The following is a 20115-nucleotide window of genomic DNA, read 5'->3' as shown; positions in this document are numbered from 1 at the left end:
CAATGGGCCTGATTGCAACACACTATTGTCTGGGTATTGCGTTTTGGATACTTTAAGGAAGTTGTATCTTAGCATCGCCCAATACAGTAAGTGGGTACGGATCCCTCGAACATTTTCCTGGAGCCTTGTGTATAGATTACAGGTTCTTTGAAATAGTAGTTTGTGGGAATATTCATTGTAATATAGGGCTGCACCACTCCAGCCACTTGATACTATAACCCTCATCATACACCTGTACTACATTGTAAAGCCTGCAAGGTTGCCTCACATGCCATATGATATATCTGCAGTTCCCTTTTGCACCATACATTAACCCCTTAAGGACCAAGCGCTTTTCCGTTTTTGCACTTTCGTTTTTTCCTCCTTACCATTTTAAAAATCATAACCCTTTCAATTTTGAACCTAAAAATCCATATCATAGCAAATTTTTTGCACCACCAATTCTACTTTGTAACGACATCAGTCATTTTACCCAAAAATCTACGGCGAAACAAAAAAAAAAAATTTAAGAAAAAATGCCATTTTGTAAATTTTGGGGCTTCTACTCAGTACATTTTTCAGTAAAAATGACACATTATAGCAAATGAATGGATGAAATGGGGGGAGAAAACCTAGCTGGCAGTAACGGGGAGGGGATGGGAAGGGGGCGAGGGGAAGGGATGCTGTAAATCATTGTTCTTAAATACTGTTTGTAAAATTTTGTGATACCTAATAAAAATGTGAGGAATGTAAAAAAAATGATACCTTCTCTTTATTTTGTAGGTCCATATGATAAAAAAAAAAAAAAACCTTACTTATATAGGTTTGATTTTGTCGTACTTCCGGAAAAAATCATAACTACATGCAAGAAAATTTATATGTTTAAAATTGTCATATTCTGACCCCTATAACTTGGCGATGTGCGGTATTAACCCTTTAGAAGCAGCGGTCAAAGCTGACCGCCGCTTCTAAAGTGAAACTGAAAGTGACCCGGCTACTCAGTCGGGCTGTTCAGGACCGCCGCGGTGAAATCGTGGCGTCCTGAACAGCTGATTGGACACCGGGAGGGCCCTTACCTGCCTCCTCAGGGTCCGATCGACGAATGACTGCTCCGTGCCTGAGATCCAGGCAGGAGCAGTCAAGCGCCGATAATGCTGATTACAGGCGTGTTAATACACGCCAGTGATCAGCATAGGAGATCAGTGTGTGCAGTGTTATAGGTCCCTATGGGACCTATAACACTGCAAAAAAAAGTAAAAAAAAAGTGTTAACAAAGGTCATTTAACCCCTTCCCTAATAAAAGTTTTAATCACCCCCCTTTTCCCATAAAAAAATAAAACTGTGTAAAAAAATAAATAAATAAACATATGTGGTATCGACGCATGCGTAAATGTCCGAACTATAAAAATATATCATGAATTAAACCGCATGGTCAATGGCGTACGCGCAAAAAAATTCCAAAGTCCAAAAAAGCGTATTTTGGTCACTTTTTATACCATTAAAAAAATGAATAAAAAGTGATAAAAAAGTCCGATCAAAACAAAAATCATACCGATAAAAACTTCAGTTCACGGCGCAAAAAATGAGTCCTCATACCGCCCTGTACATGGAAAAATAAAAAAGTTATAGGGGTCAGAAGATGACATTTTTAAACGTATAAATTTTCCTGCGTGTAGTTATGATTTTTTCCAGAAGTGCGACAAAATCAAACCTATATAAGTAGGGTATCATTTTAACCATATGGAGCTACAGAATAATGATAAGGTGTAATTTTTACCGAAATATGCACTGCGTAGAAACGGAAGCCCCCAAAAGTTACAAAATGGCGTTTTTTTTCCGATTTTGTCCCACAATGATTTTTTTTTCCGTTTCGCCGTGCATTTTTGGGTAAAATGACTAATGTCACTGCAAATTAGAATTGGCGACGCAAAAAATAAGCCATAATATGGATTTTTAGGTGGAAAATTGAAAGGGTTATGATTTTTAAAAGGTAAGGAGGAAAAAACGAAAGTGCAAAAATGGAAAAACCCTGAGTCCTTAAGGGGTTAATGATTTTTTTAATAGTTTGGACATTTATGCACGTAACAATACCACATATGTTAATTTTAATTTGCACAATGTTTTTTTTTTTTTTTTAATGGGAAAAGTGTTATTCAGACTTTTCTTAGGGAAGGGTTAAATCATCTTTATTAACTTTTTTCACTTTTATTTTGCAATGTTATAGTCCCCATAGGGGACAATAACATGCAGTACATGGATTCAATACACTGATCAATGCTGTTGCATTGCATTGATCACATCACTGATGTGTCCTAGCTGATCGGGAAATCACGTTTTCACCAACTGAGCTGCCGGAAAGCTTTCACTTTCACTTTAGACACGGCGATCAACTTTGATTGCCGCGTCTAAAGAGTTAATCCCGGACATCTGCCTGAACGGCGATGTCCGGCATTAGCCACGGGTCCTGGCTGCTGAACTCGCTTCATAACCCTGCCGTGCCGCAGCGTCATTTATGAACAGCTGTTTGCAGCAAGGGGTTAATGTATGTAAGGTAAATGTACACCTTAGTCAAAATTACTTATATCTTACATTTCCACTGTTTTTAAACCTGACTTTTCACTGTAGCTATTTAAATTTTTTCATAAGCTTCTTAAAATAATAATTAAACTTTAGAAATCCTTGTAAATAAGGATAAGCAATCAATATTTTGTTGGTGCAGGTGCTGCTCCTGCACATTCATCGATCATTTTAGGGGACATTGCTGCTTGTGCATGCTCTGCAGCCTCTTCAATGTTTACTAGCACTCATTCTTCTGGTGATGCAATGTACTGCAGCATTGCCCTATTTAATTGAAGAAGATAAAGCTGCAGTAGCTACAAGTAGTATGGTGATACAGGTAAATGCAGACTCCCGCAGCCGGGGAACTACTACTACCCCGGCTGCGGGAGTCTGCCGGTCGCTGGGGATGCTACATTAGTGTTTGTACTACTACCCCCATCATGGAACAGACTTTGTACAATGATGGAGAATGTAGTACAGGGGCTGAGGGATTGATTGCATCGGGTTTCGCTTCTAAGACCCGATGTGATCAGAAGTTATTAAACAGGGGAGCGGGCGGCATGCTCCACTCCCCTGCAAAGTATAGTGTATTTTTACTTTTACTTTTAAATTCCCTGCCAGGAGCCCTGACTGGCTGCCACCGAGTAGCCATTCAGGGCCCCTGGCGGGGCTTTTAAACTACTAATTTCACCCCCAAATGTATGCCCTCCATGCATATTTATAATAATGAATTGGCCCCAGTGTGTTTATAATAATTAATTGGCCCCAGTGTGTTTATGGTAATTCATTGGACCCAGTGTGTTTATAATTATTTATCGACCCTAGTGTGTTTATAATAATTCATTGGCCCCAGTGTGTTTATAATAATTAATTGGACCCAGTGTGCTTATCTTTATTTCCCCTCCCCCCCTGTGTCGGGAAGGGACGGCGGGGAATGAATGAAGCCGACATGTCCCGCATGTAGGCTTCATTCATCGCCGCCACCCAACATGTCCCCGCTGCTGCCCTGATCCCAGTGCAATCAACACACCACCGGGACATGTCTATTCTCTACTGCTCATCTCTGTACAGCAGAGTAGAGAATAGACATGTCCCGGGGGTGCGCTGATTGCTCTAGGAGCAGGGAAACAGTGGGGACATGAATGAAGCCTACATACGGGACATATCGGCTTCATTCATACACCCCTGCCGGTTCTTGACATGTCCTGCTGCTTCTCTCTCAAAAAAGATGAAGAGAAGGCAGTGGGAGGGGAAATAAGGACACTGGGGGGGGGGATAAGGATAAGCACACAGCACACTCGGGCCTAGGAATTATTATAAACATACTGGAGCCAATGAATTATTATAAACACACTGGGGCCAATGCATTATTATAAACACACTGGGGCCAATGAATTATTATAAACACACTGGGGCCAATTAATTATTATAAATATGCATGGGGGGCATACATTTGGAGGTCAAATTAGTAGTTTAAAAACCATGCCGGGAGCCCTGAATGGCTCCTCAGTGGCGGCTATTAAGGGCTCCCAATGGGGAAATTAAAAGTGAAAATAAAAATACACTGTACATCGCAGGGGAGCGGAGCATACCACCCGCTCCCCTGTTTAATAACTTCTGATCGCATCGGGTTTCAGGAGTGAGACCCGGTGCAATCAATCCCTCAGCCCATGTACTCCAACCCCCATCATGGGACAGAGTCTGTTCCATGATGGGGTACAAACACTAATGTAGCCTCCCCAGCCACCGGCAGCAAGGGAACTACTACTCCCATGGAAACAAGTTTGTTCCATGATGGGAGTAGTTGTAGTCCTGGCTTCGGAAGTCTGTAGGCAGAGGTGTTAAAATAACAGTACATGACGGATGTTATAACGGGTCTTAACAGATAAAGATGCCCATTATTTTGATGGACATTATTCAGCCGTTAGCACCCGTTATTTCATCCGTTATTATACATCCATTTTTTTTATTATACAATCCAGATGTTTAATAACAGATGAATACTCATAGTGTGAAAGCAGCCTAAAATGTAGACTCCATTCTTGGGTGTATAAAAAATTATAAAGCCACCAAAAAAATAAAAAATAAATAAAAAAAATGTTATGTTCATTTTTAAACAGGGATAAATTTATGTGGGCGGGCAGGGACCTAAAAATATAGCTGACAATCAGAGATGAGCGAACTTACAGTAAATTTGATTTGTCGCGAGCTTCTCGGCTTGGCGGTTGCTGACTTTTCCTGCATAAATTAGTAAAGCTTTCAGGTGCTCCCGTGGGCTGGAAAAGGTGGATACAGTCCTAGGAGACTCTTTCTTAGGACTGTATCCACCTTTTCCAGCCCACTGGAGCACCGGAAAGCTGAACTAATTTATGAAGGAAAAGTCAGCAACCGCCGAGCTGAGAAGTTCGTGACGAATTGAATTTACTGTAAGCTCGCTCATCTCTACTGACAATAATAAAAATGTAGAAAGGGGCCATTTAAATGTAAAAATAATATATTTTTTATAATAATTTTTAATTTTTTTTTATTAATAATGTATTTTTATATGGTGTTATATTAATAAAGTGTGTGTATGTGTTTTTCACTTTTTTTCTCAATTTTTTTTACATGTTTTAGGTAGTACTACTCCCAGGATGGAACAGACTGTTCCATGATGGGAGCTGTAGTACCTGTACTAATAGACAGATCACCCCGGGTGTCAGGAGTGATGTGATTGTCCATTTCTATTGCAGAGATGGAGCGGCTTTCTCCTGCGCTCACATCTCTGCACTATATCCCGGCCGGGCCAGTGATATGAATAGAATTCACATCACTTATTCATATTTCCCGCAGAGAGCTGTGATTGGCCAGATGGTTCCAGCCACTCACAGCTGTACTGTACTCTACAGGAAATATGAATAATAGGTATATATGTGGCATATACTCATACTACAGTGGGATCAGAGAAGAGTGTCCAGCCGCTCTACATTATACAGGACGATCGCATTGGGTGTCAGAAGTAACACCCGCTGCGATCTGTCTATTAATGCAGGTAGTACACCTCCCAGCATGGAGCAGAGTGTGCTCCATGTTGGGAACAGTAGTTCCTGCAGTTGAGGACAGATCACAACAAGTGTCACTCCTGACACCCACTGCGATCATCCTATCTAATGCAGAGATGCGAGCGCAGGAGAAAGCCGCTCGGATCTATCCATTAAACAGGACGATCACAAGGATGCCACTAATGAAGAAATTTGTTATTTCAAATCGAGTCATAGTTCGGATTCGGTCCGAATAAAATTTTTCATCAAATTCGGAACGAAATCGACTTTGTCAGATTTGATTTGCTCATCTCTAATAGGAATCATCAGAAAGAAACACTAAATAAAGTTCTTAATTCCCTATCTCTATCTTCGCTGAGTGCTTCTCCCCACTCAGCAATGTGTAGAGGTCTCCATGCCTAGATGTTGTCTTTTTGGCATGTCAAAAGTCTATTTTTTCAATGACAGTAAAACTTGAACCTTGAACTTGATGCATAGCATTGAACAATATATGCAATCAAAAGATTGGATAGTATAGCCCCCCATTGGGGCTAAAAAAAAGAGAGTGTAAAAAAAGTTAATAAATGTGAATAAGCCCCTCCCCTAATAAAAGTTGGAATTACCCCATTTCCTGTTTTTTAAATGAATAATGTCATAAAAAATAAATATCATCATATGTGTTATTACCCCAGTGTCTCTGCAGATTATGTTATAAAATAAGTGAGATCATTACAAAGTACAATTGTTGATGCAAAAAACAAGCTCTTATATGGGTCTGTAGGTGCAAAGTTGAAAGAGTTATGATTTTTGGAAGGAGAGAAGGAAAAAATGAAAGTTCAAAAATGAAAATTGGCCTTGTCCTTAAAGGGTTACGCGGCTCCCCAGCATCCAGAACATTGAGTTCCGAACGCTGTGTGCGGGCTTCCGTGTTCATGCCCGCCCCCTTGCGATGTCACAGCCTGCCCCTCAATGAACGTCTATGGGAAGGGGGCGTGACAGCCATAACGCCCCCTCCCATAGACTTGCATTGAGGGGGCGGGACGTGAAATCACATGACGGGGCGTGACATCACAAGGGGGTGGACGTGAACAAGTAAGCCCGAACACAGCATTCGGAACTCAATGTTCCGGATGCTGGGTAGCAGAATAACCCATTAAAGGGGTACTCCACTGCTCAGCATTTGAAACAAACTGTTCTGAACGCTGGAGCCGATGCCGGGAACTCATGATGTCATAGCCCCGCCCCCTCAATGCAAGTCTATGGGAGCTGTCACACCCCCTCCCATAGACTTGCATTGAGGGGACAGGGCATGATGTCATGAGGGGGCAGGGCCATGACATCACGAGCTCCTGGCACTGAGCAGTGGAGTACATCGTTAAGGTGTTAAACTGTAATCCCACATGATGTTTGTGAGTGATTATATGCTATCTAGATAGATAGATAAAGACAAAGTGTAGGGTCCATCCCAATGAGGCCACCTTGTCGTGGTGGGATGGTCCAAGCTATTTGACCGCCGGCAGAGACAAATTTGCCAGCTAAGTGCCTCACTATTTCATAGTTTCACATTTGCATCTATTACACAATAGCTGTATTGCTCTCCATGTTTTATCTGCATATTCATGTTTCACCTATATCCTTGTGCTGGCAGTGTGCTGCTGCATTCTTCTGTTGCTAGATAGATAGATAGATAGATAGATAGATAGATATGAGATAGATAGATAGATATTAGACAGATAGATGGATAGATTATCTTTCAAAAGAGTATTTCAAGCCATTCCAAGAAACACATATTTACCAGTTATACTCACTGGTTTAAATGAATTACAAGCTGATGTTTCACAAAGTCGAGTTATACAATGCAAGTAAAAAGTTGATATAGGTTGTTGATATTGTTCTAGAAATCGAAAAGCAGTAAAATAAAACCGTGCTACTTGACTGTCTCCATTAATGCTTATGAAAGTAAATTGGTCCTTTTGACATCTAAAAAACAAACATATAATACTGTTTTAAACCAATTTGTTAAGAAATAAATAAAACACAATCAACTATAGAAACACCATACAGTAATGCTTTGTTCACACAATGTATTTTTGAATTTCCAGTAGACATTCTGCAGATATCGGGCACCTGCGGAACATGCCAGCAATAGGACTACTCCATAGACGGCAATGCATTTGCATATCACAATGAATTCCTCAGCAAGAATTTATATGTCAGACAGAATTTGAATTTCCACAGCAGATGCTCCCAGCGAGGAAATTCTGTCTTGTGCATAGTGCAGCAGAATCCTATTAAAAACATTGGGACGGAATTTCCGAGCTGAATTTTTTTGCCAGATTCCACTTCGAAATTCCGCCGTGTGAACTAGGCCTCATAATTAATATCTATACTACTTATATTCCATGGAAAAAAAAAATGAAAAAAACACAATTTGTCTTACCCAACAAATAGGTCATAATAAGTTGAATTAGTTGGATAGGGTGAAACAGAGGCATAGCACCGATCCAGTAAAACATTGAACCTGTGAAAAGAAGAATATGTGTATTTTTGCACTGTGTACTTTTTTTTTTACAGAAACATTATAGGGATACATTCCAACTCTTGAGCTATGAAACAAGTACAAGTAAGTAGCAGAGATGCTTTCCCTAAACTCAGGGTTTCTATCTGTGAAAGGAAAGGTGCTGTCAGCCATAGGGCTCCTTCACACCTTAACACAGTATTTTATTTTGGTAGGAAATTTTGGTCCCTATGTTTTGCATTTATTCACATTAAATTTAAGATAATAACAGAAACTATATTTGCACTTTGCTAATTTTGAAATCTCCTGCTGCTTAAACGAATAATAACACACAAAATAGTAAAAGAAATAAGATTAATCATATAACTTGGCTTTTTTTTTTTTTATAGGATGTTACAGCTTGTAACTTTAAATGAAATTTAGTTTATGTGCTTCAAAGGAAATAATGATAAAAGGAGGTTACAAAAATAACGTCCGTTATTAATAACAGACTATAACGGATTAAAACGGATAATGTAGAAATCCCATAGACTATAATGGGATTTTCTAACGGACATATGGGATTTTCTAACGGATGTTTAATGGACAATTTTCAGGGTTTTCATAACGGAACATCAAACGGATCTTTAAAACGGATGAATTTTATAGTGTGAGAGCAGCCTAACACAGAAGGTGTTAACAGAGTAGCAAAACTCCACTATTTTTTTACCTGATCCTGTAGATTTTAGAAACATTCCATATGTAGCCCTAGTGCACATCTTGTGCATTTCAGGGTCTTCATATTTTTTCAGGAACCATTTCCGATTTGCAGAGGCCTTGAGGTGACAAAATATTTGAAACACCTCCTTTTGGAAAATATATCCCTAAGCACATTCATCTAGGGGTTTAGCAAGCATTTGTACCCTACAAATTATAATAATGCGCTTGAAGTGAAATAAATAATCTTCTGTGTGAATAGCTCTTTGGCAATGCTGTGTTAGTCAGGACTTCGGAAGAGAAGGATTTAGTGATGGTAATTTCTGACAGCTTTGAAATTGTCATTTGTCATTTGTTGCAAACGTTGTGACTTTTTTACATCCATTTTACCATGCTTTTTTGTGAAGTCAGGACAGTCAGATTGGCTTGGCCAGCATTATGAAATTTCTTGCGGCTGCCATATCTCTCTTCTTTACATTAGCACTGGTCCTCTTTACACTAACACACAGATCCTCAGCGCATCAGAGAAAGTCTATGTCGAGATTACTAAAACTGACTTAGGGTACCTTCACACTACCATTATGACCTGCCTCGTTATTGACCTGCCTCGTTATTGACCCGTTAATATTCATTAATGGATCCATTATTTAAAAGTTCATTTTGTTAAACTAACGTATTATGTGACATCAGCTACTGTCCATTATTTGGACCGTTAAATATCGTCATTGCCCGTTTACAGTAACGCTCCCCTTTTCCAATGGGAATTTCTGGTTGGGAGGCTTTACTGAGCATGCTCAGTAGAAATAACTGATTATAAGGGGCATGTAAAAACGGATGATTTCGGATGACATTAGTGGTCATCTGTCATCCATAGACTTCAATGTTAAATTTTTAATGTCCGTTATTGATCCATTATTCATGAAAGAAAAAAATTTGTGCATGCATGGTTTTTTCTCATATCACAATAACAAATCAAAACAATAACTGGCTGCAACTGATACCACTGGATGCTAAAAAGAACCCATTCAAATCAATGGGATACTTTTGGATCTGTTAGTAAAAGTACAATTTTGATCAAAAAGTACTCACCATGTCAAGGCCACCTATTTAGAGTGGGTCCCTAACCCAACATTGGCAGAGCACCGGGCGGCGGCCACCACCACTGCAACACCATGCCCAAAGTGGGAGCGACCCAGTGGCCATACAGCCCCACTGCTGGCCAACCAAGCCTCTGGCTCCAGGCCACCCCACCCCACAGACAAAGCATCACAGTATCAATGACTGCCGCAGTGCAACCACACCAATGTGAATACCTACCAAGTCAGGGGCTTGGTCAGGTAGCAGTGGGGCTGCTCGGCCACTGGGTCGCTCCCTCTGTGGGCATGGTGTCTCAGAGGCAGTGGTCACCACCTGGCGCTATGCCAGTGTTAGGTTAGGGACCCACTTTGACTAAGTGGCCTTGATGTGGCGAGTGGGCTTGTACTTTTTGATCAAAATATATACAAACAACCTGTTAGTTTTTTTTTTTTTTTTTTTTTAATGCTGAGAAGCAAGTAGATCAAAATACAAATGGTGGATGTGTGGCTATGCTTCTCTATTTGTATTGTACATATGGTGGGGTTTTAGTTTATAAAAAAGATGACTAAAGAGCTATGCACAGATCTTTCCCATAATCTTTGTATACCTAAGCCTGTAAATATACAGTACAGTATAGATAAAAGAATGTTTCTACATTAACACAGAAGGGGATTCTTTTCTGTGTGTGCAATTAGACTATAGAATTATTTACCAAAGGAAGTGGGCATGGTAAACTCAATAAAATATTCCAAGTAGGGTTTGATGCATTTCTGGAGGGTAAATGAACTTTTGAACTTTTATTTTTGCTTTTTTTTTCCAGATCAACATTGCAAAATGGCCGCCCACCTCAAACTACAGGCCCCCAACCTGAGAACTAGAGAATCTCTTTCTATACTTAGTGGCAAACAGATGTTGTAAGTGTGCATACCTAACCCAGAGATAGCAATCATAATTTATAATCTTGCTACAAATGAATTATAATTTTGCATAGTGGAAATACAATGAATGTTTCTTTAAATCCACTTTCTTCAGTCCCGACATGTAGCAATAAGCATGCATCCTTAAAAACAAACTTTTTTTTAATAAAGTGCCTTCCTTACTTATCTGTTAAGTTGTTTGCCCTCACTTCCACAAAAACTGTAGTGTTTATTTTGAGTCCAGTCGGTGGAATAATAAGAGGTCTGCCGTATCTTTCATCCTGTGAAAAAAAATGTACATCAATGGAAATAGAAAGTGTTATGTCGATTGTTATAATATTTATGTATTACATTGAGTTTATCTCTGTTTGCAATGCCTTACAGTAGACAGTACAATAGCTAATGAATAGATGTGTTTCAAGTGATATTGGTAGCCTACATTTCTATTATTTGGATATGTAATTACACATTGTATTTAAGCATTCTCATTCTGTACATACAAGCAAGAAAATGAGTATCATAATAAAGATGGCAGCATGTTCTATATTCAGTTATGCATAATAATGCATAAGACATGAATGATGAAACTCATAATGCTTTGGGCATGTATTTAAAAATGTCTTTCCTATTCGCATTCAAAGTCATATTGAGACAGGATTACACAATCATAATTATAATAATTCATGTATAATTACATGTTAGTAAATGTCTTCAGAACTGAAACAAAACCGCAAGATTCAGTCAGAGCTACTTACTAGATATAGCTGCATTGAGAGTGTGCTGATGAAGCTTCCATTATTGGTATTAATAGCTATATTATTCCCAGCACTATAAAGAGAAATATATGTCATTACTACTTTTCTACATTACCTTCTCTTTCCATATCTTTTCTTAGACCTTATGGCTATCATAGAGGCAGGCCATTCATTCTTGATCACACTCTATTAGCCAGTGCCAAGAACTGCTAAAAAAAAGAGCAGCTGTAGTAGACATGGCTGTGCCATTGACACCTACAGTATTCATTTAAAAAACAGTTTGTAATACAACATATACATTTAAAAGTATTGTGGATAGACGTCCTAATTATTACACAAAAGCAGGAACACAACAAGGCATTCTCCATAGACAAACATTAGTAGCACGGTTATAGCATGCCACCTTTGTTATATGTCAGTTTATGTAATTTCTGATCTTTAGCATCTTTAACCCTGGTCCATTTTAAAGGAAAACGGTCATCCCGTTCACACATACTAAACCCAATACACCTGGTTATAGTACGGTGAACAGGAGACTGATGCAGGGTCTCTGACTAATATACATACCTTCAGTCTGGCACCCTGTCCCTCTGAAGATCGGCTTCTATCTGCTCTGAATTACATGCTGGAGACAGAATATTAGTATGGATCTTCTTTCTGGGCTAAGTCCCTTATTTTCAGTCAAGGGTAACGTTAAATGTGTTTTCCTACTTTGAAATGTTTTTTTCCTAAACTCCCACAACTCTAATGAATGGTTTAAAACATGCTAAATGCATGGTCCCTGCTTTTTCCTATTTTCATATGCCTCTGCTCAATTTTTTCCATGGAAATCCTAAAATGGGTGGTCTTGCAGAGCAAAGCACATGAACCATGCTGTGATGAAGATTGCACTGTACTTATGGCCCCATTGCAAGAGGATTATTGACCAAACCAGCTGAAAATGGCCATCACTCCCTCAAGCATCTTCGTAGAAACCAGAAAATGGATGCCACCTAAAAGTCCCCATCTAACCTGAAAGAGCTTGAGAGGATCTGCAGAGAGGAATGGCAGAAAATCCCCAAATCCAGATGTGCAAACCTTGTGGCATTTTACCCAAGAAGACATGAGTCTGTTTTCACATTCCCATTATGGGGAACTGAGGGCAGAATGATGGGGACAATTCAAATTTTGTAGAATTAAAGGGGTATTCCAGGATTTTTTTTAATTTGACTATGCTGCAGGGGCTGTAAAGTTAGTGTAGTTCACAATATAGTGTCTGTACCTGTGTGTGATGGTTTTCTCACAATTCTTATGTGATTTTCACCCCAATATTTATTTTTAACAGCATATAAAATGACTGTTGTCTCAGATTTTCCCCAGGTTGCAATGTGGCCGAGACCTGACTCATTAGTGATCGGGGAGTGATCGCTTGGTGGGAGAGAGATCAATCTGCAACTAATTCAACAGCTGTAGGCCCCCTGATTGACAACCACAGGTCTTTTGAATGGATGCGGCTCATTTATGTTTCAATGGGTGGGGTGGCTGATGTGTGGGAGGGAGGAAAATGGAATTGTGGGATTTGTAGTCAAAAAAAGAAAAGTCAAACAGGAAATACCAGTTCACAAAAAGCTAGCCACATTGTTATGGTAATCTTACAACAAAGCCATATAGGCCGAAGACAAGTGCTAATCCTTCCTACGCATGACCATTACTGTCTCGCAGGTGTGTACTAAAATAATCTTATGGTGGATAGCCCCTTTAACTCCTTGGGGACGGAGCCCATTATAACCCTAAGGACGGGAGCATTTTTTGCAATTCTGACCACTGTCACTTTAAGCATTAATAACTCTGGGATGCTTTTCCTTTTCATTCTGATTTTTTATGACATATTCTACTTCATGTTAATGGTAAATTTTTGTCGATACTTGCATCATTTCTTGGTGAAAAATTCCAAAATTTTATGAAAAAATTGAAAATTTAGCATTTTTCTCATTTTGAAGCTCTCTGCTTGTAAGGAAAACAGACATTCCAAATAAATTCTATATTGATTCACAAATACAATATGTCTACTTTATGTTTGCATCAGAAAGTTGACATGTTTTTACTTTTGGAAAACATCAGAGGGCTTAAAAGTTCAGAAGCAATTTTCCAATTTTTTACCAAAATTTTCAAAATCGGAATTTTTCAGGGGCCAGTTCATTTTTGAAGTGGATTTGAAGGGTCTTCGTATTAGAAATACCCCATAAATTACCCCATTATAAAAACTGCACCCCTCAAGATATTCAAAATGACATTCAGTAAATTTGTTAACCCTTTAGTTGTTTCACAGGAATAGCAGCATAGTGAAGGAGAAAATTCTAAATCTTCATTTTTTACACTCGCATGTTCTTGTAGACCCAGTTTTTGAAATTTTACAAGGGGTAATAGGAGAAAAAGCCCTCAAAATTTGTAACGCAATTTCTCTCGAGTAAGGAAATACCTCATATGTGTATGTCAAGTGTTCGGCGGGCGCAGTAGAGGGCTCAAAAGGGAAGGATCAACAATGGGATTTTGGAGAGTGAATTTTGCTGAAATAGTTTTTGGGGGCATGTCACATTTAGGAAGCCCCTATGGTGCCAGAACAGCAAAAAAAAAAAAAAAAACACATGGCATACTATTTTGGAAACTACACCCCTCAAGGCACCTAACAAGGGGTCCGGTGAACCTTAACACCCCACAGGTGTTTGACGACTTTTCGCTAAATTCGGATGTGTAAATGAAAAAAAAATTTCACTAAAGTGCAGTTTTTTTTCCCCAAATTTACCATTTCTACAAAGGGTAATGGGAGACAAATCCCCCCAAAATTTGTAACGCAATTTCTCCCGAGTACGGAGATACCCCATATGTGGGACTAAACTGTTGCCTTGAAATACGACAGGGCTCTGAAGTGAGAAAGCTCCATGCGCATTTGAGGCCTGAATACGAAATTTGCAATAGGGGCGGACCCGATTACAAGGATGGGGCTTGTCTCCACCAAAACCCTACGGCAGTGTTTCCCAAACAGGGTGCCTCCAGCTGTTGCAAGACTCCCAGCCTGCCAGGACAGTCTATGGCTGTCCGGCAACACTGGGAGTTGTGGTTTTGCAACAGCTGGAGGCGCCGTTTAGGAAACACTGCCGTATGAGACGTTTTTCATTTTTATTGGGGGGGGGGGGGCGACGTGTAAGGGGGTGTATGTGTAGTGTTTTACTTTTTATTATTTGTTAATGTAGTGCAGTGTTTTTAGGGTACATTCACACAGGCAGGGGTTCACAGTAAGTTTCCTTGAAGGACACCCACTATAAACCCGCCCGTGTGAATGTACCCTGTACATTCACATGGGGGAGGGGGTGGCGCCCCAAACCTTAAGCTGTGGAAAAATGACAACTCCCAGAATGCTCTGACAGACCATACATGCTGGGAGTTGTAGTTTTACAACAGCTGTAGGCACACTGGTGGAGAACCACTGAGTTAGAAAACAGACTCTAGCTCAGTGATTCCAACCCTTGTGTCTCCAGCTGTTGCAAGACTACAACTCCCAGCATATACGGTCTGTCAGTGCACTCTGGGAGTTGTAGTTTTGCAACAGCTGGAGGCACACGGGTTGGAATCACTGAGTTAGGAAACAGACTCTAGCTCAGTGTTTCCCAACCAGTGTGCCTACAGCTGTTGCAAAACTACAATTCCCAGCATGGCCAGACGGTCAGGGATGCTGGGCGTGTAGTTCTGCAATATCTGGCCATTCAGATGTTGCAGAACTCCGACTCCCAGCATTCCTGGACAGTCTGGGCATGCTAGGAGTTGTAGTTATGCAACAACTGGGGAAGAACAGTTTGGAGACCGCTAAGTAGTGGCCTCCAAACTGTAGCCCTCCAGATGTTGCAAAACTACAACTCCAAGCCTGCCCAGACTGTCCAGGCATGCTGGGAGTTGTAGTCCTGCAACATCTGAAGGGCCAGATATTGCAGAACTACACGCCCAGCATCCCTGACTGTCTGGCCGTGCTGGGAATTGTAGTTTTGCAACATCTGGAGGACCACAGCTTAGAGACCACTACAAAGTGGTCTCCAAACTGTGACCCTCCAGATGTTGCAAAACTACAACTCCCAGCATGCCCAGACAGCCTTTGGCTGTCTGGGCATGCTGGGAGTTGTAGTTTTGCAGCTTTTAGAAGGCCACAGTGAAGATCACTTATCGCGATCTTCACTGCCGCCTTCTCCGCCGCACTTTCCGGCCACCGCTCTTCCTGCTGCAGCCGCCGCTCCGTGGATGCCGCCGATGCCGCCTCCGAAGGTCCGGGTAAGCCGGACCATACTCCCCCCTCTCCGCCCGTGTTCCCCGCTCTGTACCGACTTCTGATCAGAGGCCAGAGCGGGGGAAATGAACTCTAACCCCCCTCCTGACATTGGTGGTCAGCCTGACCGACCAATGCCACCTCGCTCCTATCCTTTAGGCTGGTCGGAGCTGGCTCTGACAGCTCTAATCAGTCTTATTTTCCGGGCTATCGGGTCACCAGTGACCCGATTTGCCCGGATCACAGCAAATTGGAGGTCTGAATTGACCTGCGATTTGCTGCGATTGCCGACATGGGGGGATCTCAGGACCCCCCTAGGCATTGCCACGGAATGCCTGCTGATAGATATCAGCAGTCATCCCCGTCAGATCACTGCCCGGCGAGCGGCAGTGATCGGAAATGCCGAGGGCGTATGGATGCGCTCTCCCTCCTTAAGTGATGGGACGCGAGGGCGTATGCATACACCCTTCGTCCCCAAGGAGTTAAGCACACAGTCACAATATAACATAAGAAATAGAAAAAACATGAAAGGGTCTGAAGACTTTCCAAATGCACGGTGTATGCTTCCTACCTAAAAGCATACAATTGTTCTCATGATTGTATCTTTGTGCTTAAAAGAAGGATCATAAACACTTAGATGTGGATGAGCTTGAGAACCTTGATGTCAAACCCATCCAATCTTTTTTGGGATGAATTTTAACGCAGCAAGGTTGAGCACCTGCCATAGCCCACAAAAGAAAAGCATACCCACTGCTGCCCTTTGTTCCACAACCTGTACATTATGATGACTAGTATGGTACCTATTGCCCAAGGGATCAAGTAAACTTAAGGTCAGCCCTGGTTAGGGCTTACCACCCAAATTCTGTTTTGGTTAAAATTGCACAATTCTCACAGGCACACTATGTAGCCATATTTGTAGTCAATAAACAAATATGTCTCAAAAGGACAATAAGAGCTATCAACTTAAAATATGCAATTCAAAAATTATTTAAAGGGGAATTCCAGGCAAAAACTTTTTTTTTTATATATATATCAACTGGCTCCAGAAAGTTAAACAGATTTGTAAATTACCGTATTTTTCGCCCTATAGGACGCACCGGCATATAAGATGCACCCTATTTTAAAGATGCAAAATTTTGAAAAAAAGATTTTGCACCCAACAGTGATCTTCAACCTACGGACCTCCAGATGTTGCAAAACTACAACTCCCAGCATGCCCGGGCAGCCGTTGGCTGTCCAGGCATGCTGGGAGTTGTAGTTTTTTAACATCTGGAGGTCCGCAGGTTGAAGACCACTGTATAGGAGGTAGTACTCACGTGTCCCCACCGCTCCGGACCCGTCACCGCTGCCTTGGATGTCGCTCCATCGCTGTCGCCACGTCCCCGTGGAGTCCGACGCTCCGGACTTCTTCTTCCCCGGGATCCGCGCTCTCCGTCGCCGTCATCACGTCGCCGTCATCATGTTGCTATGCACGCCGCTCCTATTGGATAACGGCGTGTGCGACGACGTGATGACGTCGAAGGAGAGCGCAGGGGATCCCGGCACGGAGAAGACACCGAGGAGGCATATAAGGTCCCTCCCGGTGTCCTGTAAGCTGTTCGGGATGCCGTGATTTCACCGCAGCAGTCCCGAACAGCCCGACTGAGCAGCCGGGTTAGTGTTATTTTCCCTTCAGACGCGGCGGTCAGCTTTGATCGCCGCGTCTGAAGGGTTAATACACGGCATCACCGCGATCGGTGATGTCCTGTATTAGCGGCGGGTCCTGGCCACGTATTCGCCGTATAAGACGCACCAACTTTTCCTCCCCAATTTTGGGGAAGAAAAAGTGCGTCTTATACGGCGAAAAATACGGTACCGTATATACTCGAGTATAGGCCGAGTTTTTCAGCACGATTTTTCGTGCTGAAAACACCCCCCTCGGCTTATACTCGAGTGAACTCCCCCACCCGCAGTGGTCTTCAACCTGCGGACCTCCAGAGGTTTCAAAACTACAACTCCCAGCAAGCCCGGGCAGCCATCGGCTGTCCGGGCTTGCTGGGAGTTGTAGTTTTGAAACCTCCGGAGGTCCGCAGGTTGAAGACCAATGCGGCCTTCAACATCATCCAGCCCCCTCTCACCCCCTTTAGTTCTGAGTACTCACCTCCGCTCGGCGCTGGTCCGGTCCTGCAGGGCTGTCCGGTGAGGAGGTGGTCCGGAGAGGAGGTGGTCCGGTGGGATAGTGGTTCCGGGCTGCTATCTTCACCGGGGAGGCCTCTTCTAAGCGCTTCGGGCCCGGCCTCAGAATAGTCACGTTGCCTTAACAACGACGCAGATGCGTCGTTGTCTAGGCAACGGCTCTATTCCGGGCCGGAAGCGCGGAGAAGAGGCGCCCCCGGTGAAGATAGCAGCCCGGAACCACTATCCCACCGGACCACCTCCTCTCCGGACCACCTCCTCACCGGACAGCCCTGCAGGACCGGACCAGCGCCGAGCGGAGGTGAGTACTCAGAACTAAAGGGGGTGAGAGGGGGCTGGATGATGTTGAAGGCCGCAGTGGTCTTCAACCTGCGGACCTCCGGAGGTTTCAAAACTACAACTCCCAGCAAGCCCGGACAGCCGATGGCTGCCCGGGCTTGCTGGGAGTTGTAGTTTTGAAACCTCTGGAGGTCCGCATGTTGAAGGCCGCAGTGGTCTTCAACCTGCGGACCTCCGGAGGTTTCAAAACTACAACTCCCAGCAAGCCCGGACAGCCGATGGCTGCCCGGGCTTGCTGGGAGTTGTAGTTTTTAAACCTCTGGAGGTCCGCAGGTTGAAGGCCGCAGTGGTCTTCAACCTGCGGACCTCCGGAGGTTTCAAAACTACAACTCCCAGCAAGCCCGGACAGCCGATGGCTGCCCGGGCTTGCTGGGAGTTGTAGTTTTGAAACCTCTGGAGGTCCGCAGGTTGAAGACCACTGAGGGCGAATGATGAGAAGAGGATGATGAAGGGGGGGGGGGGGGTGTGGGGATGATGAAGGGGGGTGGGGATGATGAAGGGGGGGGTGTGGGATGATTACAAGGGGATGATGAAGGGGGGATGTGTGGGATGATAAGGGGATGTGTGGGATGATGACAAAGGGATGATGAAGGGGGGATGTGTGGGATAAGGGGATGTGTGGGATGATGACAAGGGGATGATGAAGGGGGAATGTGTGGGATGATGACAAGGGGATGATGAAGGGGGGATGTGTGGGATAAGGGGATGTGTGGGATGATGACAAGGGGATGATGAAGGGGGGATGTGTGGGATGATGACAAGGGGATGATGAAGGGGGGATGTGTGGGATGATAAGGGGATGTGTGGGATGATGACAAGGGGATGATGAAGGGGGGGTGTGTGGGATGATGACAAGGGGATGATGAGGATGTTAATGACGGGTCTGGATGATGACAGGGGGGGATGAGGTATTTCCCACCCTAGGCTTATACTCGAGTCAATAACTTTTCCTGGGATTTTGGGTTGAAATTAGGGGTCTCGGCTTATACTCGGGTCGGCTTATACTCGAGTATATACGGTACTTCTATTAAAAAATCTTAATCCTTTCAATAGTTATTAGCTTCTGAAGTTTTCTGTCTAACTGCTCAATGATGATGTAACGTCCCGGGAGCTGTACATGATGGGAGAATATCCCCATAGGAACTGCACAGCTCCCGGGACATGAGTCATCAGAAAGCAGTTAGACATAAAAAAAACAACTCAACTTCAGAAGCTAATAACTATTGCAAGGATTAAGATTTTTTAATCAAAGTAATTTACAAATCTGTTTAACTTTCCGGAGCCAGTTGATATATAAAAAAAGTTTTGGCCTTAAATACCCCTTTAAGTGATTTTTAATGATGAATCTTTTTAGATATCCATTTAATTAGAAGATATACCGTATAATAGTTTTTATAGTGAAATATGTTACAGTGTATAATAACTTAAACACCTATCTTACAATTATTCTTTTGTTTCAAGCATTCATTCAGTCACTTGTAAAGGTACTGTAAATGGAGTTAAACATTAGAGAATCTTTTCTTTTCCACTTACACATCCAGCCGTGTGTTGTTCATGAGGTATTCCAGTGGGTAACTGCAGGAATATAAATACTTCAGTTCTGGGCTCCGGGTGATGACACCCACATTTGGATCTTTTGACTTTATTATTCCACTGATATTAACATATTGGATTTTGGAAAAACTACTAAAAATCCCCTCACCCGCTACTTCATTTATCTGTAAAAATTGAAAAAAGTAGATGGTAAAAAACAATATTTAGTGATCTGTACAGTACATTCATTATTTTT

General features: G+C 42.3%; 1 protein-coding gene across 2 annotated transcripts in view; it reads right to left on the bottom strand.

The window, feature by feature from the left end:
- Positions 1 to 20115, bottom strand: part of LOC130357796 (zona pellucida-like domain-containing protein 1) — a 52192-nt gene that overhangs the window by 15550 nt on the left and 16527 nt on the right. For both annotated transcript variants that reach the window (XM_056560536.1, XM_056560537.1), the window contains 5 exons: positions 19860 to 20044; positions 11522 to 11594; positions 10950 to 11047; positions 7999 to 8079; positions 7367 to 7538 (listed from right to left, as the gene is read on the bottom strand). In XM_056560536.1, the coding sequence (XP_056416511.1) occupies positions 7367 to 7538; positions 7999 to 8079; positions 10950 to 11047; positions 11522 to 11594; positions 19860 to 20044 (609 nt within the window). The remainder of the gene's footprint in view (positions 1 to 7366; positions 7539 to 7998; positions 8080 to 10949; positions 11048 to 11521; positions 11595 to 19859; positions 20045 to 20115) is intronic.

This window comes from Hyla sarda, chromosome 2 (assembly GCF_029499605.1).
Source record: "Hyla sarda isolate aHylSar1 chromosome 2, aHylSar1.hap1, whole genome shotgun sequence".
Lineage (NCBI taxonomy): Eukaryota > Metazoa > Chordata > Amphibia > Anura > Hylidae > Hyla > Hyla sarda.
Note: the sequence above shows the minus strand (reverse complement) of the source record. Positions and strands in the feature narration are given on the sequence as shown.